This window comes from Bos javanicus, chromosome 1 (assembly GCF_032452875.1).
Source record: "Bos javanicus breed banteng chromosome 1, ARS-OSU_banteng_1.0, whole genome shotgun sequence".
Lineage (NCBI taxonomy): Eukaryota > Metazoa > Chordata > Mammalia > Artiodactyla > Bovidae > Bos > Bos javanicus.
The window spans coordinates 153,887,942-153,915,446 of record NC_083868.1 but is presented as its reverse complement, the minus strand read 5'-3'; the positions used below and the strand labels follow the sequence as shown (position 1 = coordinate 153,915,446).

Sequence of the window (27,505 nt, the reverse complement as noted above, 5' to 3'; positions counted from 1 at the left end):
AGTCAGTCAGAAAGAGAAAAAATGCGTATATGTGCAACCTAGAAAAAGGGCGCTGATGGCCCTATTTGCAGGGCAGCAACAGAGAGACAGACCAGAGACAGAGACCTGCAGACACAGCGGGGGAGCAGGGCACGGGAAGAACCGAGCAGCAAGAAGCACAGCCGTTATCATACGGGAAGCAGACGGCCAGCGGGAATCACTGTGGATGCTGGGAACTCAGACCTGGTGCGCCATGAAAACCTGGGCGGGAGCTTCAGGAGACAGGGCGCCTGTGTACGCCTAGGGCCGATTCATGCTGATGTGCGGCAGAAACCACCACGATATTGTAAGGCAATTGTCTTCCAATTAAAAGCAAAACATTTTAAAAGTGACATAAGACATTTCACCCTTATCTTCCCCTTCTTCAAATGGAGGCAAAAAGTTCGGGTTAGGGTGTGTGTGAGTCTGTGTGTGCAAGTGTGTGTGTGTGTGTATGAGTGTGTATGTGTGACTGAGCATGTGTGTGTGTGACTATGTGTGAGTGTATTTGTGTGTAAGTGTGTGCATGTGTTATTTAATAGTGAAGTTCTTTAAAAGTGGGCACAAAAAGTGATGAGCTGAAAAGTGGAAAATTATGTTAAAAATAGGAAAGCCTACATTTTAGAAAGTAGCCAAGACCATCCGTTCCATTGGCTGGCATTTCATTCCTTGGTCTGCTACACAACGTATCTGTTTCTTTAAAAGAATTTTCACATTATTAACTCACAGACTAACTTTGGTGAACATTCTGCCAGGCCGCTAACACGCAGCACAGGTTGACTTCGGATTTGAAGGGTTCTCACCTTGACTCACACAGCACGACTGTACTGCTCACTGCTCTCCGGTGACGTGGAGTCCAGGCCAGAGGCAAGACCGAGGGAAACAAAAGACCACTCACCAAGCACTTTGCACACACTGCATGGGACACTTGGAGAGAGGCTCTGGAACTTTCCTGAGTAAACGGTGAAGAAGAATTCGGAGGAGACTTTCAAGACAGGGAGATCACATCAAAAGCTCACCCTCTGCGTGTGGGGCAGCTCCTACAGGACAGCTCAGGGATGCTGGCAGGAAGACCCCATACTTTCAGAAAGGCCAATCAGCATTCTCAGAATGGGCGAGGGCAAAAGGCAGAGGCAGAAAGGGAGACAGCGCTTCCAGGACAGCGGCCGGCGCCCGGGCAGGGAGTCGTGAAGGAGGACACGTTTCCACACTGGGAAACCCCACACAGGCGGTGTCACGGGGAGCTTCGGAACCCCAGAGGGCAGAGAAATGGCGGGTGCTCGAAGGCAAAAGGCGCGTCTACCTGGGAGACCAAGCGGCTTGGCCCTGCCAAGGGGCCCCCAACACAGGGCCAACTCCTCTGGGAAGGCGCACGGCCGCCTGGTGACTTCCCGCAAGTTCCAGGCACAGCAGGCACTCCCCACACGCCCCAGGGTGACTGAACCCCAACAACTGGCTCCTTTCACCCCCGTGTCTCGGCCGAGAATAGAGACCTGTAAGCAGGACCAGGCCCAGGGCCAAAGCCGAACAGCAGGAGGCTGTGCGCGCAAAGGGAAGAGGGGGAGTCCCCGTGCAGCCGCAGGGGCAGCAGGTCAATTCCCTGGAACTAGCATCAGACTGTGAGCCTCAGATATGCAGACGGCACCACCCTTACGGCAGAAAGGGGAGAAGAACTAAAGAGCCTCTTGATGAAAGTGAAAGAGGAGAGGGAAAAGTTGGCGTAAAGCTCAACATTCAGAAAATTAAGGTCATGGCACCCGGTCCCATCACTTCATGGCAAGTAGATGGCGAAAGGGTGGAAACAGTGGCTGACTTTATTTTTCTGGGCTCCAAAATCACTGCAGGTGGTGACTGCAGCCATGAAATTAAAAGACGCTTACTCCTTGGAAGGAAAGTTATGACCAACCTAGACGGCATCTTAAAAAGCAGAGACATTACTTTGCCAACAAAGGTCCGTCTACTGAAGGCTATGGTTTTTCCAGTACTCATGCATGGATGTGAGAGTTGGACTATAAAGAAAGCTGAGCATAGAAGAATTGATGCTTTTGAACTGTGGTGTTCGAGAAGACTCTTGAGAGTCCCTTGGACTGCAAGGAGATCCAACCAGTCCATCCTAAAGGAGATCAGTCCTGGGTGTTCATTGGAAGGACTGATGTTGAAGCTGAAGCTCCAATACTTTGGCCACCTGATGCAAAGAGCTGACTCACTGGAAAAGACCCTGATGCTGGGAAAGATTGAAGGCGGGAGGAGAAGGGGATGACAGAGGATGACATGGTTGGATGGCATCACCGATGGACATGGGTTTGGGTGGACTCTGGGTGTTGGTAATGGACACGGAGGCCTGGCATGCTGCAGTTCACGGGGTCGCAAAGAGTCAGACACGACTGAGCAACTGAACTGAACTGAGCATCAGATTGTGGACTTTGGGAATAAGTACAAGCTGAAGCAAGGCAGGCTCTGAGTTTGAGCTGACCCCACAGTGCCCACAGCAGACTCAGAGACCTTCCTGAAAATACTGGAGGACTTTCCGAGGAGGCAGACTGAGTGGAGCAGGAAAGTGGGGGAGTCACAGGGACCTTCTCCTCATATATATTCTATGTATATTCCCCCCCCTTTTTCCCCATGGTGTTATGATGTTGTTTATTACTCCTTTAATTTGTATAACCTTTCCTGCTTTTAAAAAAAAAGCACCTTATTTTAAAATACATTCACTTCATTTTCCTCATTTTACTGCTTAGTTGCACTGCAGTTTTTTCCACGCTTTAAATTCTGTTTCTGATGTTTTGTCTTTCATTCTGCATTTTTGGGAGTCTAGTTTTTAGTATCCATTTTCCCTTAAGGGTTTGATTATTGGCTTGATCGCTTTCTTCTTTCTTGACTCCTGCTGTTACTCATTTTTCCTCTCTTCCTTTCCCTTTGTAAGTGTGTGAATCTCTTCGGGTGTTCTTGGCTGTTAGATGCTCTTTCACCTTTAATCTTGGGGTTATGTCTTCTGTGTGGCCTGTGAAGTCCTGGTGCTGAAACCCCCGAGGTGGGGGACCCAAGTCCAGGACTCTGCACCACCAGGGAACTCCTGACCCCATGGAACATTAACAGGCAGAGACCTCCATTTGGGAACCAAGACCCAGCCTCCACCCAAAGGCCTGGGAGCTCCAGTGCCAGACACACAAGATGGTCAAGATCCTGTTTTTTAAAATGACTGGCCCGACTTACGTAATTATTTATTTCCAAATTATTTTATATTGAACCAGATTTTTAAAATGTTTTCTAGTTTCTTTTTATGAAACAATCAGGAGTATTTATGTGAAGAGGTAAAACTGAACTCTTATCTAGGACTTCTTTAACGACTGGACTTTTCATAATAGTTCCGTATTTCGGTAGTCAATATTCATAATACTAAGATACAAAAGGGCTCATCAATTTGGATAATGAAAATAATTTTTGATGCTTGAAGCATTAACACTAATTGGGCAGGCAGTAACACTTACTGACCACACACCATATACAGGTCATTTGACCATGGGTTGTGTTAAGTCCCACTAAGACCCATTACTTAAACATGCTGACCGCTGTAAAAAGCTGCAGACTTCTGGAAGCACGGGAAGCAAGCCCGGGTAAGGGAACTAGTGCCTGTATTATCTGACAATCCTTTTATGCAGAAATCCTTGTGACTCTGCTTTGGAATACAATGGCTGAGTCTAGAGGCAGTAGTGCAGTAAAGAGGGCAGCAGCATGAAAATAATGACACGAGAAGACATAACTTCTGCCTTTTTAAAATCAATGCCAAAATAAACTCAGTAGGTGCAGCTGCAAATTAGGATTTTTGCATGAGGAAATATAGTATGTAAGGGAAATTTAGGAGGCTTTTGAGGAGTACATTATTACAATGTGAGACTTTACAAAATAAATTACAAGCAACTGGCAATGTAAAGATGGCTTAATCTTTCAATATTTAAAAAATAATCAGCCAGAAAAGGTTAAATTTCTGAAAACTTGAGGACATCCGTTCTGAGTTTTCACTAGTGACTGGACAGAAAATGAGAGTGAACGGCACCTCTGGTAGCTGACTGCCCTCATTCTGGTTGTGAAATCGTCAGCAGTTATACATAACAAGGCAGAAAGGGAGTTCTGACCATGTCCTCGGTGGAGTAACAAGCATGCTGAACTCTGATTAAAGACAGGCGACTGTGGGTGTCTGTCCCCACAGACAAGGCCTGGGAGCAGCCAGGCCACTCAGCTGTGGCTTCGGGGTGCTAGCTGGGGTTCAGGACGCCTGGGCCCCTCTTACTTCTTCAGGAACAAGTCCTACGTGCCGGTCCTTGGGCCAGCTGAGGGAGGGAGGTTCTGCACCCCGCCTTCTTACTCACTCACCATTCTCTCCACGTGCGGGCACGCAGCCCTTTGTACTGAACACAGAGGACATATGTGGGTTTCTACACGGCCCAGGTTTACCAGCTATCGGCGTGTCTTTTGTCCGCCTAGGCTGCTGGTATTCTGAGTGACAGGCCCTGCATCTGGGAAGGGAGTCTACACAGGCGTGGTGCCCAGATGCAGCTCTCGCAGGCAGGCAGCCTCGTAATAATGCTGCTAAGTGGAGCCTTCACGGGTCTAAGAAAGATAAGAAGAGAGGCAGGAAAACCACCCAAACCAGCTTCTCCTTAGCTGGTAGAGGACCATACGCTGCAGCTCCCCTTGGTGCCGTGGGAGATGCAGAACAAGACAGCTTCTGCACAAGCTCTGCTCCCCGGCCTGTGACAGGAGGGACTGACACAGGGCGCCTCCCGACGCCAAAACACGTGTGTGTCATCCGTGAGTCCTAGTTAAGAAAAGCCTCCCTTCTTCTGAAGATAGGCAGAATTTCATTCAAGATTTCTTTGTGACGACCATCAGCAAAATCAGTATTTCAAAGTTCCTAAGCATATTTAAAGCCATCTCATATTCTTACAGAAAGAAGGCCGCTCTTAGCTCTCACGGCCTGGTGGCCTCGGGGAGAAGCAGAGGCAGGCGGGCTTCCCGCCGTGGACCAGTCTGCAGGTCTCACAGCAGAAACCAGGCCAGCAACACTGAGGCAGGAGGAAGAGGTGCTGTTTTTCTTTCAGGAGTAAGTTCTATTTCCCAGCAAGTATCTTCCAAATACGATGCCCACACATCTGCATCATAAATTTGCACGTTTTAGAGCCACGGGAAGTTGTTTGCCTGGCTGGGTTGTTTAACAAAGTAACCGTATCTGTTCTCTTCGTCATTGCCCCATTTCCTAGTCTGATCTGAACGAAATGGCACTGTGAGGGCCTCAGATGAAGCATGTTCCTCTTGCCCATGTTTTCTTCAAAGGCAGAAGGTCTCATTTGGGACAACCATTCAACAAGGCTGGCGAAGGAATCAGGATTCCCTGATTCTACTTCAACGTTGCCATGCAGGTAAGACAAGAGATAACTGCTAATTCTGGTCAAAGAAATGGAAATCTCTGTTGAGTCTGAGCACACTTCATGTGAACACCAATACTAACTACATAAACAGTCTTCTGAAAAACATGATGTGATCAATTTCAACGTGCTACATCATGTAACAGTCAAAATATACAGTGTGTTCAAAAGCATGGAAGTCTGACGGCCGTGAGCATGTTACAAAAATCCAACGGTGTGCTTGGGAACGTGGACTGAAACATGGGTGAAAGTCCAAAAGGCAGCAAACGGCTGCATCCCCGGCACAGACCCAGCGGCGCCCGCTGCGACTGCCCTTCTGTCAAGAGGACTGTCTGAGCCCCAGCTGTTCCGCGCCAGAGACGCTCCGGTTAGGTTCCTGACTCCATGACCCCAAGTTTGTGTTCCCAGAAGAAAGCCACGGGTTATTTTTCTTCAGGGATGTTAACCAAGAAGAGAACCTGCTCGTGTCCCTCTGTGGTAACGAGCCTGAGAACAGGCCATCAAACAGCAGCAGTGGTATCGGTTTCGTCGCTCCGTCGCGTCCGACTCCTGAGATCGCACGGGCTGCAGCCCGCCAGGCGCCTCTGCCCACGGGACTCTCCAGGCAAGAGTACTGGAGCGGGTTGCCATTCCCTTCTCCAGGGGATCTTCCCCAGTCAAGGCTCGAACCTGTGTCTCCGGCAGTGCAGGCAGATTCTTTACCCTGAGGCACCCGGAGAGCATCAAACAGAAGCCAGAAAGCAGATGGAAAGGCAGTGATCCTAAAGAATCTAGTTCATTCTGTTCTGAGGGAATGGAGCGCACAGGCCACGTGCATAAAACGGGAGGCCACTCCCGGGGCCCCCGGCGGACCTTTCCAATTGTAGCTACAACGTTAAATTTTAAAAATGGGAATGGCCGTGCAAAAATAGATTGATTTTTATGTAAAAAACTATATTTTAGAAATTTATTGCTTCTTTCCACATCATCTCTCAAAAATTTAAACAGCTCAGATTTTTTATAGATGGAGGTATTAGTTTCACATAATTTTCCAATTATTCTTTCAAAACACTGTAATTTAAATACTTTGTTTTTGAGGGGCTTAAAGCTTAAAGACAAGAGATGAAATGCAATGCTGATAGATGATCACGTTTTCAAAAAGTTAATAAAGAAGTGTAAACCTTCTAAGATGATACATAATTACGTTAGCTGAAAACATGAGTGCAACTGCATATAATGGAGAGAAATTTCTACTCCCATCAAGTTTCCTGCTTCCCATCACAGATAAACCTAGATGAAAACCAAGCAGTCATAAAAATAAAAAGCGTAGAATGCATGATACATACAACCCTGAGATAAGAACAGGCTTTGATTTGAAGGAAAGGGAGCCTCAGGCAGAAGCATGGCAGCATTTCCTCTTTGCAGAAAATAAATGGCATTTATTCATGCCAAATATGAAGTGGATGACCTCTCAAACATTCTGGATAGAATGTCTATACCTATATAAACAGTCTGAATCTAAAATATACCATGTAGCTCATGGTTCAAAATTTTCAGAAGCAGCTATCATTTTTAAAAAAATACAAGAGAGAAATCGATCTCAAATGTATACACTGAAAGATTCCTTTTTCACCTGAAACTTTACTTTGCTGTCCTAGAAAGCTCTTTTATCCCACACATGTCCTGTGCAGAAATATTTTTTGTGTCTGCTGGAAACAGAAGCCAGAAGTAGGGATGTTTCAAACGGTGACAAAGGGAGATATGTATTGATCATTTTAACGTTTCAAATTTTCCAAATGAGGTTCAGTGAGCTACTTTCTGGAAGGTGGAATTCCACGGAACACAAGTCTGTCAGGGACCTCACTTTATCACGGTTTAAAGGCACCACGTGGTCTCAGCGCACACCATCAAAGTACCCTGGGAACAAGAGAGGGATCATTTTTTCCACCTGATTCACAAGCAGAACCTGCTCAGATGCACGGGCTTTGTAACCCACGCCCTGCACCCCCAGCCCCAGGTCTGAAGCCGGGTGCCCCCAGCGCTGGGGTCTGAAGAGGGGCACCTCCTGGGTGCAGGCGCCACAGGCCCCGTGGAGGTGCGGAGACTCCGGACTTCGTGATTCTGTGAGCGGTCGCGGCAGCCAGGGCTCCAGGGGCGGTGGTCCAGGCATCACTAACCCTCCATGGGGCCCCTCCCCATGCCGCCCTCTAAACGCGGGCTGGGGGCTCAGAGGAGGAGCAAACGGCAGCCTCCCCCGCAGTGACACCCCCAAGATGAGACTCCCCCGCCGGGGACCCTGTGTCTGGGCACTGGGGGAAGTCCCCCCACCAGCACCGGAGGCCCACACAAGCCCCTTGGGACGCCACCCTGCCCACCGCTCCCTTTCCTTCTCCCCCTCTTATGTTTGACCATATAAAAGTCACACGGCACAATAATTTAAAAAGCATAGACTGGTACACGGAGTGTCCCCACCCCCGGCCTCCTTGTCGCCTCCCCTGGGCAACCACTGTGACCTCCTCTCCAGCGGCCTCGTCCAGAGGGTGGGGCCCTCAGCAGTGCTCCGGGCCGCAGTCTCCGGTAGGGCCTTTGAAACACCTTAGCAAACAGCACCAACCCAGTCCAGTACACTTGCCTGGAGAATCCCACGGACAGAGGAGCCTGATGGGCTACAGCCCATGGGGTCACAACAGTCGGACACGACTTAGCAACCTCACCACCACCACCACCAGCAAATAGCACGCACCGCCTGCCTTGCCTTCTAATCTATGTCTGTGCACACACACACCCATACAGTGATACAGCTGGTTTTTTTACCTTTATGTATATATAGCATCTTCCTTACATATGTGTATACATGGAGTGTGTCTGTGCATACACACAGGTAAATATATACACACACACGACTTTTTTTAAATGGTTGCATAAGGTCTCATCACATGCGTCTGTTGTATTTAACAAGAACTCTACTACTGAACTTAGGTTGTAACCTTGAGGTTGTTCTCGATGTTATAAAGGAAACTCTATGCATAAGTATTTTCTTAAATATGTAACCAAAGCCATAGCATAAACTGAATAGGAACTGCTGGCTCAAAGTGTGCGTGGTTTGTAATTCTGAAATTTACTGCCATGTGGCTCTCATAGGCGTGGACAGGATCACACCCGTAACCACAGGAGAGTCCTCAGCGGCCCGGGTGCCCCACCCGTCAGTCATCATCCCTGTGTGCAGGGACTCTGGGGTCTCTGATGTGACTGGCTCTGAGCCACGCACACCGGCATCTCCCTGAAACACCCCGTCCTCTGGAAGCTCAGCGCCCTCCCACCCCGTCTGACTGCGCCCTGACGCCCCACACTTGCTCTCCTGTCTCTCCGACACCCACACGCCCAGGACCAGGGCTCTGTCATCTCTTTTCACCATCCTTCTCCGATGAGCTTGGTCTCCCAGCTTGGAAGACCACCTTTGCGCTTATGGTTTCCAAATTCATCGCGTCCAGTCGGGACTGCTCTCCAACATTTAGACTTGGAAGTCGACCAGGCTCGTCAAGTTTGACACGCCTAAAACCTCTGATCGCCCCCCTCCAGCCCTCTCTCCTGGGGCCCTCCCTGTCTTGGTAAAGAAAACCCAGCCAAGAACCCTGCAGGCCCACCCTCCTCCCTTTCTGCTGCCCTGCGTCCGATCCACAAATAAATCCTGTGAGCATGACCATCAGAGTATCCAGCATGTGCGCATTCTGCATCAGCATCGCCCCAACCAGTCCGGGTCAAACCGCAGTGCTGGTCTGGCGGGCTGGGTGGGTAAAAAGCCTCCCGGGGGGTCCTCCGGCATCTGCATTTCCCTGCGCACCCACCGCGTGTCTGGTGCGGCCATGCCTCCGCCCTGACCGAGGAGGAGCGCCCTCTCTGAGAGCAGGGCCAGCCTCCCTACACCAGCCTGGCCGGTGCAGCCTGGTCCTGCCACCTCCACCCCGGCTCACGGCCCCTCTGCCTGAGATAATCCCCTTCTAGAGGCCTGAAGCGCTTGCTTGCCACCTGCAGTCAGGCCTGCACAGAAGTCACTGCTTCCCTGAGGTCTGGGCTGAACACCGGATTGAAAGGAGCCATCCGCCCCCAGCCCTGCCCGGCACGCCCTGTGCCTTTGGCCTCGCTGATCCCAGAACACTCGTCACTGACGGACACCGTGAGCGCTGTACTTACTCTGCTTCTTTATTTTCCATCGCCTACTACCTGACTTCCGCTTTGACAGGCCGGGTTGAGACACTGTTCCCATCTGTCCGCCTGCCGGCCACAGGTTTGCATCATCTACGGTGTGTCTGGACATCCTCTCTTTTCATTCTAGAGTCTTCTGAATTTCCCTGGCTGTGACCTGTGTTCCTGTTCTTTGCAGAGAACACGAGCTTCGGGGTTTCTGACTTCAGGAGTTCCTCCTGTGTCAGAGACATCAGCCCTCCCGGGAACGCAGCGCTGGCATTTTCCTGTTTCTCATTTTTGGCGCAGCTGTGCTTCTGCTCGCCTTTGCCGTACAGAACTCTTCCCACGCGGCACAACCCATCAGGGTGCTTCGTGTGTGTGGACGTTTCGCTAGAGCTTCTGGACTGGTGTCTCCTCCGGCCTGCCGCTCCCACACCCGTCTGCATCGCGGGCACTGCTGACCTGGGCCCGGCTGCCCCTGGGCACAGAGTCACCCTGGGTTTCCCCCTCCATCAGCCTTGCTCCCGGACAGGCCACCCTCCCGGCTCAGCCGCCGGCTGAGCTCTGGTCCCCCCAGCGCCCTCACGACTTCTTGGCGTCTGTGGTTTTACTGTGAAGTGGAGGAAAAGGCGATCTCTTTGCAACTCCATGGAATATCCAGCCCATGGAATTCTCCAGGCCAGAACACTGGAGTGGGTAGCCTATCCCTTCTCCAGGGGATCTTCCCAAGCCAGGGATCGAACCCAGGTCTCCTGCACTGCAAGCGGATTCTTTACCAGCTGAGCCACCAGGGAAGTCACTGACTACCAGTTAATTGAAGTGCCTGGGGAGCATCTGGTGGCTCCTCAAGGAGAGGAGGGTGCTGAGGGCCTCAGAGGCCTTAAGGGACTCCGCGTCTCACCTTTGGAGAGCTCACTCTGCGCCGTCCGAGTCAGGCACGAGCTCCCCCGGAAGCGCGCCGATGGGCTGCAGTTGATGCGGCTGAGTCGCAGCGGGCTCACCTGTCAGCGTCCTCTTCCTAAGCGCCCGTGCTCAGGGTGTTCCACAACTGCTGCGTCACCCACCGATCTGAGGTCGCTGCACCTCAGAAGCCCTGGGGCCACCAGGGAAGCACAGTGTCACTTAGAGGGAGCAAAGGGAGCCAGAGAAGCTGAGTGACTAACCCCACGCCCACAGCGGCACACGGCACAGAGCACCCGGCACCCGGGTCCCCGGGTCCCCAGGGACGAGCCTCCCGCTCCCCGTGGACCAGGGCTGAGAAACCGCCTGATGTACACCAACACGGAACTTACAGGCTCCTGGGATTCCTTTATCGAACCTTGTTAACAGAACACCTGTGAAGTGCTTCCAGGATGACCTGTACAGACGATCTTACATGTGCTGTGTTGGGCAAGACAAGGATGTGAGCAGAGCAAGTGATGGATGGTGACAGGTCACTTCTCTGGAAACCCCGGCTCCTACGAGCACACTGAGCTCCACAGAGTCTGCAAATGGACAGAGGGCTCCAAGCAGGCCCACCCTGCTCACGGGCGTCCTGCCTGTTCACCCCACACCGCGCGGTCGGGCACTCTGCCTCTAGGTAAGATGCACCTATCGAGCTCCCTCACAGGGAGAGGAATGGGATGCTAACAGGACCCCTGGAAATGGGATGCTACTCCTGGGAATGGGGTCCTAACAGGCAGAGCAGGAAGCCCCAGTGCGCAGTTTAAGGGCTCCCCCCAGAACTTAAGGCTCTTGGGGATATGGCTGCATCAGCCACCGCAAATAACAGACACGTCTCAGGATGACCCTGAGTCACCAAAAGTTCAGACGACTTTTGGGAGCCACATTTAAGGAAGCAGGGATGGTGTAGAACCCATTCCAGGAAAATGTCCATTAAAGGGATGGAAATGAAGAGTAAAGAAAGCTTCTGTTATTTCCGAGCCGCCTTCCGCCCCTCTGTACTCCATGTGGCTGCATCCCTGCCAACAGGGGACCCCCCTGAACAGGTGGGGGGTCCCGGGCTTTCTTTCGCTTAGAGCTCCATCGCCCCCTTCCTGACAGTCCTCCCCAGACAGCAGGTTACTGACTGTCCCGCCAGACAAGGAGCTGGGCTCTTGCCCAGCGGGCGCGGACCCCACCTCTGCACCAGGCTCCCCGAGGCAACCACCTGCCTCACCCCCGGTCCCCAAGCTTGGGGGGTGGCCACGCCTGCTCCAGGACCACAGTGGTCAGGGACTCCTGCCACAGCTCCACCCTTCCCGCCCTCCTTTCCTCCTTCGTAGCCTTAGTAAACTCAATTAAAACTGAGCAGTGACTTAATGCTTGTGAGACATATGCACACATGCAGTTTAAAGAGCGAAGAGTAGTCCCCCATCCCCCTCTCCAGAAGCAGTCACGTCCAGCCCCTCTAGCTGAGTGTGTGTCCTTTTTGAGTACTTGAGTCCACGTTTCTTCTTTTAAGTTTTATTTATTTTTGGCTGTGCTGGGTCTGCGTTGCGATGCGGGCTTTACTCGAGCTGCACAAGCGGGGACCTCTCTCTGTGGGCGGCGCGTGGGCTCCTCGTTGCCGTGGCCTCTCATGTCCTGGAGCACTAGGGCGTGTGGCCTCAGGAGCATGGCTCACAGGCTCCGGGGCGCACACACACACTCACAGTTGTGCCACACACCCACAGTCGTGGCCCGCGGGCTTAGCTGCCCTGGGGCACGTGGAGTCTTCCCAGACCAGGGACTGAGCCCGAGTCCCCTGCACTGCGGGTGGATTCTTAGCCACCAGATCAGGAGGGAAGTCCCCCCGTATTTCTAAGCAACGCACTTCCACCGTTGAGACTTTTCTCCTAGGCATTGCCTATTAATGCCTGGGGGAAGCAAGCGTGGCCTCCTGCCCAGAGGAAGGAGGAGGACTGGGCTGCGTTCAGCCTCCCCTACCGTCAGGACGCACACGACACGGGGCGTCCCCGCCAACTGGGATCCAATCGCTTCTGAATCCAGCTCTCCAAGGCTGTCCTCTCTTATCCCCGCCTAGTCCCCAACTCCCAAAGGCACGCAAGTCACACTGCAGGCTGGCTCCCCCTGCCACCGCCAGCTTCAGGCCCAGCTTTCTCGAGTCAGCTGAGCCAATTCTCTGGTTTTCAGTTTCCAAAATTTTGCTGCCCCTGTTTTCTTTGTCCTTGTTAAAAACAAAACAAAACCCTGCTGTCATTTTAATGAGGCTCAGAATGGAGCAGAGATTAAACGGATGTGTTAATTCACCACCTTGGAGAGGAAGTTAGTCATTGATTTCTGTTTTCTTTCCAGAGAACAAATGATTTTCCATTTAAATTCTCCCGATAAAAACATCCAGTGCACCGAAGCAGAGCAGGTTGGGCTTCCTTCTAGATCATCTTCCTATTTTTTTAATGAAACAGATCAATTCAGCTGACTAAACAGAAAATTAAAATTCAAACACAGGCTGCCAGGTTTGGAGCCATTGAAGGAGAGAAAGAGCGAGATATTAGAAAGAGGAAAAGATGTTTCCCCTGGAAGAGTCTGGCTTCGTCAGCTTTTACAGACTTCTAGAAAGACCTTGAGGGAACTCTGACAGTGCTGTCCCTGATGGAGGCCTGTTCCTAACCCACACCCCCAACTTGGCTACTTCTTGGGAGAACAGCCCTTGCTAGACCAGGAGGCTGTGTGCTGTTACTCAACTCAGACCCTTCCTGCACTCCGTGGCAGCCAGGACTCACTCAGCCCACATCCCTCCCTGTGATCCAAACACACAGTCAGCCTCTGCCGCTGGCGCCTCTGGCTCTGAGCAAACGCTCCACACCCTGCCCGCCCTGGCCCCTCCTTCTGGCCCTCCCCAGAGCTGCTGTCCCCCCTTTTCAGGGGAAGACACCCCTCCCCTCCACAAGGCATCTACGCAGCGCAGCTCTGCATTATCTCAGAAGGGCGCTCCTCCCCACATTCTAAGGTCAAGCGCTTCACAGCTACACGTGACGCCTACCCTCCTCACTTCCTGCATTCCTTCAGCCCAGGTGCATCTTTTAGCATCGTCATCTTTGCCTGCCCTGGAGAAGGGATAGGCTACCCACTCCAGGATTCCTGGGCTTCCCTGGTGGCTCGCTGGTAAAGAATCCACCTGCAATGCGCGAGACCTGGGTTCAGTCCTTGGGTTGGGAAGATCCCCTGGAGAAGGGAAAGGCTACCCACTCCAGTACTCTGGCCTGGAGAATTCCAGGGACTATACAGTCGATGGAGTCGCAAAGAATCGGACACAACTGAACGACTTTCACACTCACTCTTTGCCTCTTCACTGGATCTTCCACATTCCTAGGAACGTAGTTTTCTTATTAAGATTTCTGTTTAATCCTCGTGGCTCAGATGGTAAAAGCATCTGCTTGCAATGTGGGAGACCCAGGTTTGATCGCTGGGTAGGGAAGATCCTCTGGAGAAGGAAATGGCAACCTACTCCAGTACTCTTGCCTGGAGAATCCCATGGACAGAGGAGTCTGGTAGGCTACAGTCCATGGGGTCTCAAAGAGTCGGACACGGCTGAACAACTTCACTTTCCATTTAATCCTCTAAACATCCTCGCTGCCATACTCTCTTCCTTAAAGAGCGGGCTCTTCAGGAGCCCCAACGGTTGCCGCCTGGCTGTCCCCACCACCCTCCCTTGCTTTCTCCCGGTCACTGCTTGGCATGCAGGTCCCTGTCCCAACGCTGGCTGCAGGTCTTCCCTTCCCGGGGTTCCTCCCCAGCCTCAGTCCCTCTTCCCAATGACAGCATCAGTAGACACGTTTCTAGCTCAAACATCAGTTACACAGCGGGGAGTCTGACCCTGTTCAAACTGGATGCAGTTTTTAACATGGGATGAGAGGTGGGTATGCAAGTCTTTATTCTCACTTAATTATTTACACGAAGGTTCAATTTGTGTTTAAAAGTCTGGAATACTTCTAGAACAATCCTCTCTTCTAGCACTTTGGAGACCTATATCTTCTCATTGCAAGATTAAAGCTCTGCAAGCAGAAGAATAATTACTTACCCAAAGTAAAATCTTATGCAAATGTTTTTGAGCCCAATACAGACTAGCAACTCTTTAGATGACTAAGAATGATCTGCCTTACGATAACTGTAAACACGAGAAGCAAAGGTTCCGAGGCTCTAAAATAAGCGCTTGGGATAACAGAAGGCCCGTGTAGGCGGCCGGCAGTAATTGTGAAACCAAATGATGATCGGACGTGACTCTGAAGGGCTTTCAACCCAGAGCAGCTCAGACCATTACAGTGGTTATTCTCACCCCCACCTAAAGCAAAACCCTTAACAGGCAAGACTCCGCAGCTTTTTAAATACAAGCAAATATATCCCTTACTGAAATCAAACAGAAGAACAATATAAGGCTGCTCGATGCCAAACATCATCAATGTCATGAGCAATGAAGTTGCAAAGGACTGCCAATAACTCAAATTGTTAAATGAATAACCAGCTCCTTTTCCCCCAGTAAATGTAGTTTCAGATGCTGCTGCTGCTACTGCTAAGTTGCTTCAGTCGTGTCCGACTCTGTGCGACCCCACAGACAGCAGCCCGCCAGGCTCCGCCATCCCTGGGATTCTCCAGGCAAGAACACCGGAGTGGGTTGCCATTTCCTTCTCCAGTTTCAGATGCTAACCGTCCACAATTCTCATAGCAGTACATGCATTAAATAGAATCAAATACTTCATAAAAGCCAAGTCACATTTAGCCAGTTTCTATCTGAGCAACTCCAGCGCACAGATGTTAGAACAGAGGTCATGGGTGAAACAGAGAGTCACCCGCCTGCAAGCCTGGTGCACAGGTCACCGCCCGGTTCGGAAGACAGGACACGTTAGCAGAAGACTCAGTGATGGAAGAGGCTCGTCAGCTGAACCAGACACGACTGAGGGGCTGAACGAAACGGGTCCATGACCCAAGCCCTGGAATCAGGAAAGCTGAGGCCACAGGAAGATGAGGACAGGCTGATGGGAGGGGGCGGAGCCCTGCCTTGTGGAGTCTGCGTGGAAACAGGGGTGGGGAGCAGACAGAGCCCGGCTGGACCAACGACCCCGTACCTGCCCCTTCCTACAGGGCCTGCCTGCCGTGGTCCTCCGAACCCAGCCACCATGATCATCACTGAACATTCAACGTCTCCCTTTCCACTTAAACACCAGGGTCCCCCACGGCCGCCCCAGCCAAGTCCAGGGCCCTGAGTCACACACGCCAAGGACTGTATCTGTTTGACTGAGTGCTTACTTTCATACTTCCTGTTTGACTTGAAGGTTCTAGAAAACAAAAACCTTACTTGTTTTTTAATATTTTGGTATGTAATAGGTCTTACAAGCACCTTATGCACAGCACAAAACATATTTATTAGATGAACAGATGATTGAATTAATAATTTTTACGTATAAGATTGGCAAAGTAAATGGGCCAGTCAGCAATGACCATGCATAGGAACTTAGAAGTTTGGTCAGAACTTTAGATTTGATGATTTTTATGGAGAGCAGTAGCATGATAAAAATGGTAATTATTATAACCTGCTTTAGTTGTGGCTGTGTTTCACAAAGGACTAGGCGTAAGAAGATTACCTTGCTAATATAATAATATCTTGCTAACAAGATGAGGCCTTTTGACCAATGTGCATATTCTTCAGTAAACATCAAAAGAGAAATTGTCCCACGTATCTTTGCCTTAAATCGATTTTAAACGAGTTCATTTCTGAGATGAGAGATGACTTTTTTAAGGCCAGGTAATAGTTATTGTCTCTTGATTTGAAAGATCAGCAACCAAAACCCCCAAGAAATTAAGGACAGTTTCCTTATTTATGAATTATGAATATTCCCCATATTGACACTCAAAATTTGAAAATCAAAAGAAGTCCATTTTGCCTATTCGTATCATAATGCAGAACACTTGACCTTTCGGTTTTATCATAGCTAAAATTTACATAAGCAGAATTTTATAATCCAGCGTAACATTTGGTTGTGAAATGAAGGAATGCATCAGCATGTGGAAATGCCGGTGCGTTAACAGTTTCAAGAGGCGGTAACTGGGATCCATTCTCCTTGCTAAGAACTCACTCCTTCTGTGCCCGGTCTCACCTGCCCTGCGTCAGCTATGCAGTCACGGCTGGTAGGGGTGGCCACTCAGGGAACACGCAGGAGGAACAGATGAGCGCTCGGGGTCTCAATCTGAATGGCAGGTTAGAAATGCTCGGGAACCTTTAACAGCCATGGACTCAAGCCATGCCCCAGACTACATCAATATGCTTTAAAAGCTCCCCGCATACCCCTCCCGACATCCCATGTAAGTCTGTTATGCAGAACCAAGGAACCAAGAAATTCCTTGAGAACCAAGGAATTAGTATTTTCTTTAGCCATGAAGAAACACTTTTTATATCTGATTTTTTTAAAAATATAGTATCAAAAAGATGAAATAACTTAGGAGCAAAATAGACGATGCAACTAACATTAAAGGAAAGAAAGAGATTCTCACTCACCTGCCTTCTGACAGTGTACAATCTTTTCATACACAGCGTCTGCATTCTCGATCAGCGCCTTGAGGGACTGGATCATCTGCAAGGGAAACACCCGGACAGGCGGTCACACGGACAGCTGGATGCAGGAGGGTCCCTGCTCGGGCCAGGCCCTCCCCCGGCGTGGCTGAGCGAATGCAGCCACAGGCCCCCCACCTGACACCCCACTCAGGTTCACGGGGAAACTGATCAAGTCACACCTCCCTACACGAGCGATAAGACCAGACGGTGAGGAATGTGTCCCCAAGGTGCTCACACTGGATGTGACCCTCGAGCCAGCACCGAACTGAGTCCCTTTCAGTATGAAAAGAAATGGACACGGGTGCACATCCGATCCGTCCTTCATGTTAAAACCTCATCACCTTATAGAAAGCTGCAGCACCCAAACGCCTCACTCAATTCACCCAAGATGCCTCCGTTTGAGAAGCGGTTTAAAACTTCCGATGAGGATCAAAAACAACATTTATGTGATACATCAGGAATGCTATCCCCAAGCCAGTGTCTGCAGCGTGCCTATGAGTGATTTTCGAATTCCAGCGCTGAGGTCCTGCTCCACTGCATGTGCTTGATTCAGGAGCTATGCCTGAATTAAGAAAAAGGAACAGGGTGCAGCTGACCCATTATTTTATTCACCAAAGTGCTGGGGAAAGATCTGTCTGAAGTAAACTTTTTGGCTCTGAAATTGCTATGAAAATGGGAAGGCCAGATTCAGTTCTCATGATTCAAATAGGTACAATTATAATCCTCGCCATAAGGGTAGACTCTCGATTTTTGTATTCATATTTTTAAATTTAATTTTCATTTCATAGTGGAGTACAGCTGATCTACAGTGTTGTATTAGTGTTAGATATACAGCTAAGTGATTCAGTTATACATATATCCATTCTTTTTCTGATTCTTTCCCTATACAGGTTATTACAGAATACTGAGTAGGCTTCTCTGTGCTACATAGTAGGTCCCTGTTGATTGTTAGCTTTTTGTATTTAAATGTCCAAATATTTCATGTGATAATATTACTCATCTCTGCTGCATGGCCATTTTACTTTATATAACAAACACCACTCCATCATTTTCCATTCCTAAATTCTGCCTAGTTTTTCTTTATAGTACTTATCGCTGGCTGCCACAGTACTTATTTTATAGAAACTAAATGTATGTAGGTTGGATTATTTATATAACTTGAAGAGCACCATATTTTATTAGTTGTACTTGTTTAAACCAAAGCATAATCAACATGCCTCTTAAGAAGTACACCAGATTCTTAAAGTGAGTCACACAGCATTTATCAACGTCCACTGTTCTAAGAAAATGCCAGTAAACACTGTGAAGTTTGAAGGTCAAAGCAGGTGCTCGCTCAGGCCTTCATTCATTATCTGTGAGGTTCCCTCCGGGCAGCCCTTGAACACCACTGGGGCCGGTAACCGAAAGGACTCAGCCGCTGTCTGCAGGAAGTCTACAGCCCCGTGGCAGGCCTCCCGCTTGGGAATGCAGTCTTTCCACACTCGCTCTTTAAGATCTGAGTCATTCCTGTAAATTAAAATATTCTACTTTACAGCGTGACATACTGAACAGGCAGTGACAAAAACGAATAGTTCAGAACTCAATGATACCGATGGAAAGTCATTTGTACCATTCCACAATTTGCATACTGAAAAGGTTCAGACCGTCATCAGTAACCTTTCTCAGCTTTGATGTCGAGCCAAATAAGACACACCAAGAAGCCAGGACGTCTTTCAGCAAGGATGCTGGCTGTCCCAGCTCAGTGTCAGGGAACTGGCCAATCATGCCTCCCTCATTCAAACTGAGGCGGGGGGGCGGGGTTGGCAATGAAAGGCGCCTGGCCGTGAGACAAGGGGGCAGTGCAGCAGTGGTAACAGCCGCGAGGGAAGACTCGGGCCTCCAGACAGCCTGTGGGGGAAGGTGGTCACCAGAGGTCCGCGCCGGGGGGAGCGGGGGAGCGGGACAGGCACAGCTTCACGTGGGTTCCTCGGCTTCGTCACCCAGCGCGAGACCATAAATGTGGCGAGCCATAGTTTATTTCCCACCTGCAGGCTGAGTTTAATGAAAGGCATGATGAGGGTTCACAATAATGCAGGGATCAGAGGAGGGGAGGCTTGTGGCTGGAGCCTGCACAGAGCAATGTCCCAGGGGGCTCCCCTCCCACCTGGGGGCCAGGCACCTCCGGGGGCCCCATGTTAGCAGAATGAGCAGGCCTTCCTGTCCTGCACTCCCTAATACTAGCTTTGTTTGAAAAGCCTGCTGTGACAAGGCTCAGAGCAACAACAGCTCACATTTTTATTCTTAGAAGCATCTTCCAGTTTCAGGTATCGCCAAAGGCGCTGCACCTTTTAAGCGCAAAAGACAACAGGGCTTCAGAGACGGACACCGCCCTGCCCCGAGCTCTGTGCCGCGGGAGGACCCGTCCTCTGCCCCGGGGACGATGGGGCCCTCAAGCTCCGCGTGCGGGACCCTGAGGGTGCTGAGTGCCCGTGAAGGACAGGAGGCCCGGAGCCCCGAGCAGAGGGTACTCACAGAGCCGGGGTCCCGCGGCCGCCACCCACGTGCTCCCAGGCCAACACCGAGACCCCTGAGCCGGAGCAGGGCGTGGGCCGGCTCAGCACCAAGTCCTCCTCCCAGTACCGGGACGGAGCGGCCCCTGAGCTGCACGCAGCATCTACACCACGGGGGCGGCCAACACCCCGGCGGAGGGAGGCAGGCACCGGGAGGAGATAGGGCGGCCCCATCACCGCGTGCGGCGCAGAGCAGCGGAGGTTCCGCGGGGACAGGCCCAGGAGACGGGGTCCCCGGTCAGCAGAGCCCAGACACTGGAAGGAAGAAACCCCCCGGCCTCAGCGGGGGCAACTCCCTTGCCCGCCCTGTCACGGAGTGAAGTCAGCATCCCCTTGGGGAGGAGGAGCTGCCGGCTTGGCCCGTTTTGCAGCTGCAGAGTGCGTACTTATAATGAAGCTTGTAGTCCCGGAAGGGCCTGGGGCCGGGAGGGCTGGGCCGGGCCGGCCTTCCCCCCACCCGCCTGGCGGGCCGAGGTATGGCTCCCACTCGGCCGACAACTCTGCCCAGAGGCGCTGAGGGCGCGGCGGGGACGCGTGGGGCATCGTGAGCGCGGGGCAGGACCAGCCTCGGGCCAGGTCCGCCACGCTGCAACGCTGTGATTACTGATGGTCCGAGTGCCAGCTGAGTGAGTCAGAGTGAGCGTGTCGACGCCTCCCTGGCCCCGGGGACCTGCCAGCGCTCTCCATCTCCCAGGCCCACGGGAGGCGGGCGGTGGCACGGGTTCCACGGATGAGAACTCGGAGGGCTCCAGAGCGAAGCGTCTTTTCCAAGGCCGCCTGGTGTGCGGGCAAAGGCTGTAACTAAGCACCTGGGCACAGGTATCGCGCGTGACTCGGGGCCTCCGCGGTGCCCACGGTACCACGCCGGGTCCTGACCACAAGCAGAGCTGCCCGAGAGGAGAGCGCACCCCAACCAGGACAGGGGCCAGAGGCAGGGGACGCCCGGCCTCCCAACAGGCTACACACTGGATGGACAGCGTCTCCCTCCTGACGTGGGCACACGAGTGTGGTTTAAATGACGTTTCTACAAAGCACTTTGCAAAGCTATTTTCTTAAGGACAACGGTAAACAATTTCCTGGGCTCCACTTATCAATCCATTATTAAAAAACAGAAGTCATTTACGTTTAATATAAAACCAATACGCACCTCAGGCTAGACAAAAGCAGATAGATGGGGCGTGACATCAAGGGATGAGTTGAAGGGAAAAACTGCTTTCAGTTATCTAATTTTCTCTGCATATATTACATTAATATGTCACCATAATGCAAGGCCCGGTAGAGTGACTGGTTTTATAACCACGATTTGCATTAATGCAAATACATTCATCAACACTCCTTAAATGCACAGGTGTTAAGTCTCAGCGCCGACATCACACATCCAGCTGCCAGCCCGAGTGACTTACCACGTGGAGCCTCACACTGTTTACAAGGCACAAGATGCTTCTACACCGCTGTTGTTAAGGGCTTCCCAGGTGGCGCTAGTGGTAAAGAACTCCCCTTGCCAGTGCAGGAGACTCAAAGATGTTGAGTTTGATTCCTGGATTGGGAAGATCCCCGGGAGTAGGAAAGGGCAGCCCACTCCAGTATTCTCACCTGGAGAGTTCCGTGGACAGAGGAGCCTGGCAGGGCTAGTCTGTGGGGTCACAGAGTCGGACACAACCGAGTGACTGAACACAGTGGATTCTATATGAGTGTCCAGTTACGAGTACCTCCTAAATTTATGGAACTAATGTGTTAGGAAAATCTATTGATTTAACATAGCCCAGAAACCCAGTTCATAAGTCAAGTTCAAGATAAGGTTTCAGGACAGGACTCAGGCAGATAAAAAGTAGGCAGTTTCAACTAAATGCAAAGTACAAATTAAAAGTCACATTTTATTAAATTGAAAAGAAATCAGGAATGCCTTTCATAAAAATGCGTTGTTTTGAAAGTTAAACGTCTCTGTCTATAGATATGGTTATGAGAAAAACTATTACTAATTATTTTATCTTACTATATTCCTGTAGACCACTTATTTTCTGTTTACAATTTGCATCTAAGTAAGAACATTCTGTTTTCAGAATAAGCAAATCTATGTCTTTTTGTAAGGACTTTATGTCAGATTTTGGACAAGACCCCAAATCTCCTTTCACCCCAGGGACCCAGATTTTGATGATTACAAAAGAACTTCGCTAGCAACGTTGAATCCGTGGGTGAGAGCAGCCCCACGGCCAGAGCACTGCCATCTTCTGAGCCCTAGACTCCCCTCCCTTCAAGCCGGCCGACAGTTTCAGACCTTGGACGCTTCCTCCCGAGCCCTCCCGCACGCACCCCGTCCTGACACACAGCCGCTGCAGCTGTTCCCAGTGAGGATGCAGTCAGAGGAGGGCTAAGGCTGCGTGAAAGAGAGTGGCCACGCGGCATGAAGCGGGGGTTCTTTGACACAGACCCTGTGACCGTGTGACACACAGCAGGTATGTGTGTCCCCGACTCAAACGTTAACAGCTGGCCGTCATTCACAAACTCATCAGTGAGCTGGTACCAGCGATATGCAGCCCACCGCTGCCCCACCTCCCTACACCCCAGACCCCCATGGCTGTCCTTGGAGGACAAAGGGTGCCCCGGCGGCAGGAGCAGCTCAGGACCAAGCTCGTGGCAGGTGCCCCGGTGGCAGGAGCAGCTTGTGGACCAAGTGGGCCCCTCTTAGGACCCTAGGGACAGCTAACCACACAGCACGCCTGAACCGAGGGCCAAGGTCTGCAGAAGACAAGCCAGTTCGGTCCACAGCAGCGGTTCCCACCCATCCTGGGTTATCCTGTGGCAGTCTCTACACTCAGCGTCACGAGAGGACCGCCACCCTTGTGCTCCATGGTCCGAGAAGTCAACCCACCGCTGAGAGCTAAAGTCCCTCCGGAATCTTTCCGCTTCGGCGGGTTTGTGTGTGTGTGTACGTGTTCTTGAATGTAATGTCCTCTCCGAGTTAACAACACTACTTTTGTCTTTATCACTTTACAATAAATATTACTGCGCAGGTGAAGAATTTTCAAATCAAATGTGGGAACTCTTGGACCCGGGACTTCTAAACTGAAATGCAGGGGTAACGTGTTCTTTCACGAAAGCTTCCCAGCACAGCAAAATGTCACGCGGTTGAACTAATGGAAGAGAAATCATTTATGAAGTTCTTGTTGGAAATTACAACGTGGCTTTTTAATACTTGAACAGAATATGAAAATCACACATCTCTGCCAGGGCACAAAATTCACGAGGCTGTGGGTTCTCTGCCCAGCAGCCGGCTCACCTCACATGCGGGGGCACCACCCAGGGCCCGGCTCATCACCCCATCCAGCGAGCTCACTGCGAAAACACTTTCCAAACAGCAAACTGCTTCCAAAGGGACTCGCCCTAGTTTCCCCCACAAAACTTGACGTCCACGTTTTCACTACACACACTACAGAAAACCATCGGGAAAATCCTCTATCAGAAAAACGAGAAAGAACTCTCCCAGACAAAGACAAATATGAAATGAGATCACTGATAAGCCGACTCAAAAAACACGATACAGATGAACTTCTGTACAAAACAGAAATAGACCCACAGACATGGAAAACAAGCTTACGGTCACCAAAGGGGAGAGGCGGAGGAGATAAACTAGGAATTTGAGGTTAACACATACACACTATTACATATAAAATAAATAACCATCAAGGACCTACTGTGTAGCACAGGGAGTTATACTCAACATCTTATGATAAGCTATAATGGAAAAGAATCTAAAACAGAATATGTATAAATGTATAACTGGATATATGGAACTGTATCTATGCGTAACTGGACCACTTTGCTGTGCACCTCAGACTAACCCAACATTGTAAACCCACCTATGTTGTTGCTATTGTTCAGTTGCTAAGGTGTGTCCTGCTCTTTGCAACCCCGTGGATTGCGGCAGGCCAGGCTCCTCTGTCCTACCCTGTCTCCTGGACTCTGCTCATATCCATGTCCATTGGGTCACGATCCATTGAGTCAAAGGAGCTTGAGTAACTCAATGAATCTACGAGCCCCGCCACGCAGGGCCACCCAAGACGGACGGGTCATACTGAAGAGTTCTGACAAAACGTGGTCCACCGCAGAAGGAAATGTCAACCCCCACCACTATTCTTGCCCACGGATGGTATGAAGAGGCAAAAAAAAAAAAGTCAACTATACTTCAATTAAAAAATAAAATTTAAAAAAGAACTGGCAGATGGAAGGCGTTACTGGATTGTCAGCCGAGTCGCACAGAGGAGCACAGCTGGATTCTGCTGCGCACGGCCCGTGGGCTGGACGGGAGCGGGCAGGTCAGAGACCCACGGGCAGCGTCACCAAGTTCAGCAGACACTCCACTCGCCTTAGAGGGATGCGTGGGGCGTGGCGAGAAAGGGGCCAGGCTGGAGAGACAGGGGATCAGGCTTCTAAGCTGAGATGTGCTGTGATTCAGGCAGAACTTGAGGCTGTGAACAAAGGGCATGGAAGAGGTGGGGTGGGGTGTGAAGGGGGTGGGAAGGAGAGGCGGGCTGGAGACAGCTGTGAAGGGACAGGGCGGCGCCAGTGACTGCCGCACCTGGGGCCCAGATGGAAGAGCAGAGACCCAGAGGGCGACCCTGCCGGGAGGTCACCCGGCCTCGCCCAGCAGCTGTCAAGCGCTTCCTGGGCTACGAAGCGCCCTTCTGGTGGTGGCGCCCCACGTTCCTGAAGCCACGCTCAGGAAGTGGAGTTCTGCCCCAGCTGGCTGGAGGGGTTGGTGGTGCACTGGAGGGAGCGGGGGGGAAGGGAGGGGAGAGGGGTAGAGAGAGGGGAGAGGGGTGGAGGGAGGGGAGAGGGGTGGAGGGAGGGGACAGGGGTGGAGGGAGGGGGGAGGGGAGAGGGGTGGAGGGAGGGGGGAGGGGAGGGGGGAGGGGAGGGTTCTGCAGCAGCCGGAAACTGGGAAAGCTTGGTTCGGGGGTCGGAAAATTGGGACTGTTCTGCACGGAGGTAGCAGCTGAAATGAACTCATCTCTGAGGGGGATTTTAAAGATAAATGAAGACATCACGGCAATGCTCTAGAACCGCTCAGATTAATAAGCAGAGGGAACCAATGGAAGAGACGCGGCGGCGGCGCCCGGGGCGGGGACAGAACAAGGCCGCTGAACATGTCCGGGCTGGGAAGGGGGTTTCTGGGAGGTCCGCAGTGTCCGGAGCTCCGGACGCGGCTGTGGGGTAGCTCTGGACAGTCCGGCGCGGCACCAACGGCTGTGCTGTAATGTGACAGACGTGCTCCTGAGAACCATGCACCAGGACAAACAAGCTGTGTGGCGAACACGGGTCTGGGGCACAGCACTCCGCCATTCTGCAGTGACACGTTAGAAGGGGCAAGAGCAGAACACAAGCGTTGCTCTGTGCTGCGTGTCCAAGTAGTTAAGGAGCCACACGCGGCCCTAAGCCTGGCGAGTGGGACCCGGCCTTGAGAAAGACCCGGAGCTGCTTGTGGGAGTGGGGGGACGGGCTGCAGCTTGTGAACTTCTGTGAGGGGCGTGAGGAGGGGTCTGAGGTCTGATGAGAGGTTTGAACTGAGATGTGGGGGAAGAAAAGCTGTGACCAACTTAGACAGCGTATCAAAAAGCAGACACATGGTTTTGCCAACAAAGGTCCGTCTAGTCAAGGCTATGGTTTTTCCAGTGGTCATGTATGGATGTGAGAGTTAGACTGTGAAGAAAGCTGAGCACCGAAGAATTGATGCTTTTGAACTGTGGTGTTGGAGAAGACTCTTGAGAGTCCCTTGGACAGATCCAACCAGCCCATCCTAAAGGAGATCAGTCCTGGGTATTCATTGGAAGGACTGATGCTGAAGCTGAAACTCCAATACTTTGGCCACCTGATGCAAAGAGCTGACTCATTGGAAAAGACCCTGATGCTGGGAAAGATTGAGGGCAGGAGGAGAAGGGGATGACAGAGGATGAGATGGCTGGATGGCATCACCGACGCAATGCACATGGGTTTGGGTGGACTCCAGGAGATGGTGATGGACAGGGAGGCCTGGCGTGCTACGATTCATGGGGTCATAAAGAGTCAGACACGACTGAGCGACTGAACGAACCGCACTGTGGGGGTGCGGCTCAGGACGCTCGGTGACCCGATGCAGCCAGGGGCTGTCTGAGGCGCGTGTGCATGCTCCGCTCACTGAGCTGCGGTGTGAGTACCCACTAGTGTTTTCTTGTGGTCAAAACAGTACACAAGTAAAAACAAATTCGTTAAAACTGTGTTAGATTAAAATTGTTCCCTAATGTACCACTGTCATATTCAAATAAATTTACACTTTTAAAACAGGGGTTATAACTGAGTATAAGAGCATTTCAAAAATCATGCAGTTTTCTTGTGAAGCAGAATTTAACTCTCAGTATCTATCACGTTCAGCTGAAGGGTGCTCTTGGCACCACAGAAGCCTGCCTCCACACTGCACTCAACTCTCTTAACAATCGTTTCTTGCCAGAGAAGAGGTGCCAAGTGCTGTAATAAATCTGGAGCAAATTATGAGTCAGGAGTGACCCAGGGTCCATATTCAGGAAGCCAAGGATTCTCTGGCTTTTCAGTATGTTCTGATCTGTCATGAAGTTCACTGCAGAGCTAGGACCACACACACCTCGGGGTGGGGCTGTGCCTCACGAAACTCTGGCCTGAGCTACAGCCTGGATCTCTCAGGTACTACATTTCAGACCAAACCCGTAAATAGCATCCCAACCCATCTGCAGCCATTAAGCTGAATTTCCACACGATGAAAAGCCTCCCCTATACCGTCAATGACTCCATCTACCCCTCCTCACACCAAAGCAATATACTACTATATCCACACACTTAGGGCTTCATCTCACACATTAAACGTCAAGTTTTAATTAAACTGCAGTCCCTGAAGTGAGTTACCAGGTCAACATAAAAGCAAAGAGACGTTAGGCTTATTATACACAGAGTAATAGAGGTTTCGGGCTTTTGGTAAAGAGTCTGCTTGCAATGCAGGAGACCTGGGTTTGATCCCTAGGTCGGGAAGATCCCCTGAAGGAGGGCATGGCAACCCACTCCAGTATTCTTGCCTGGCGAATCCCAAGGACAGAGGAGCCTGGCGGGCTACAGTCCATGGGGTTGCAAAGTTGGACACAACTTATCGACTTCACAGAAAATATAGGTTTTGCCTGTACTCACCAAGATAACCATTTGGATTTAGTATAAAACATGGAAATAAACAGCATCATGTAGTCAAAACAACCAGTTTACTGCCCTAGGCTCGCTCTTTCTCCAGTTGCTGTGTCTCCCAGTGCACTGGGACGGACCACATGTTTACATTGTGGGTACTTCTGAGAGGTACTTCCAGCATTAGCCACTAGAAGTCCGTAGTAATACACATTTGTAGGCTGGAGGAGAGGAGAAAGGGGCAAAGGGGAGAGAAAACACCATAAAGAGGAAATGAAGGAGGTGCGGGGGGGGGGGGGCATATAGAGGAATAAAAACAAAAAGATAAAATCACAGAGTCAGAGTTCAGAGGAACTAAAACAGTGAATGCAACAGGGTGACTTATCAAAAACCATCCATCAAATCAGATAAAGTTTTATGCAGACAAGTGAATAAACAGTAACGCCAGAACCAAACTTTGATGGGGAAGGAATTCACTCATAATAATTAGATTAGTTGAGACTTGGCATCACTAGAAGCCTCCAAGTTCCTAAACAGGCTTTGGTGAGCTTGGGGCTGAAGCTGGGAACGGCAGAACAGAGCAGGGAAGACAGAAAGGAGCTCTGGGAAGCCAGGAGTTCCACTGCGTTAAGAGGTTAGTGACAGAGTCA

The 27,505-nt window shown here is 50.9% G+C and overlaps 1 protein-coding gene across 1 annotated transcript in view; it reads right to left on the bottom strand.

Moving 5' to 3' along the window:
• Positions 1–27,505, bottom strand: part of PLCL2 (phospholipase C like 2) — a 212,366-nt gene that overhangs the window by 36,142 nt on the left and 148,719 nt on the right. The window contains exon 5 of the mRNA XM_061427830.1: positions 17,077–17,152. Coding sequence (XP_061283814.1) covers positions 17,077–17,152 — 76 coding nt within the window. The remainder of the gene's footprint in view (positions 1–17,076; positions 17,153–27,505) is intronic.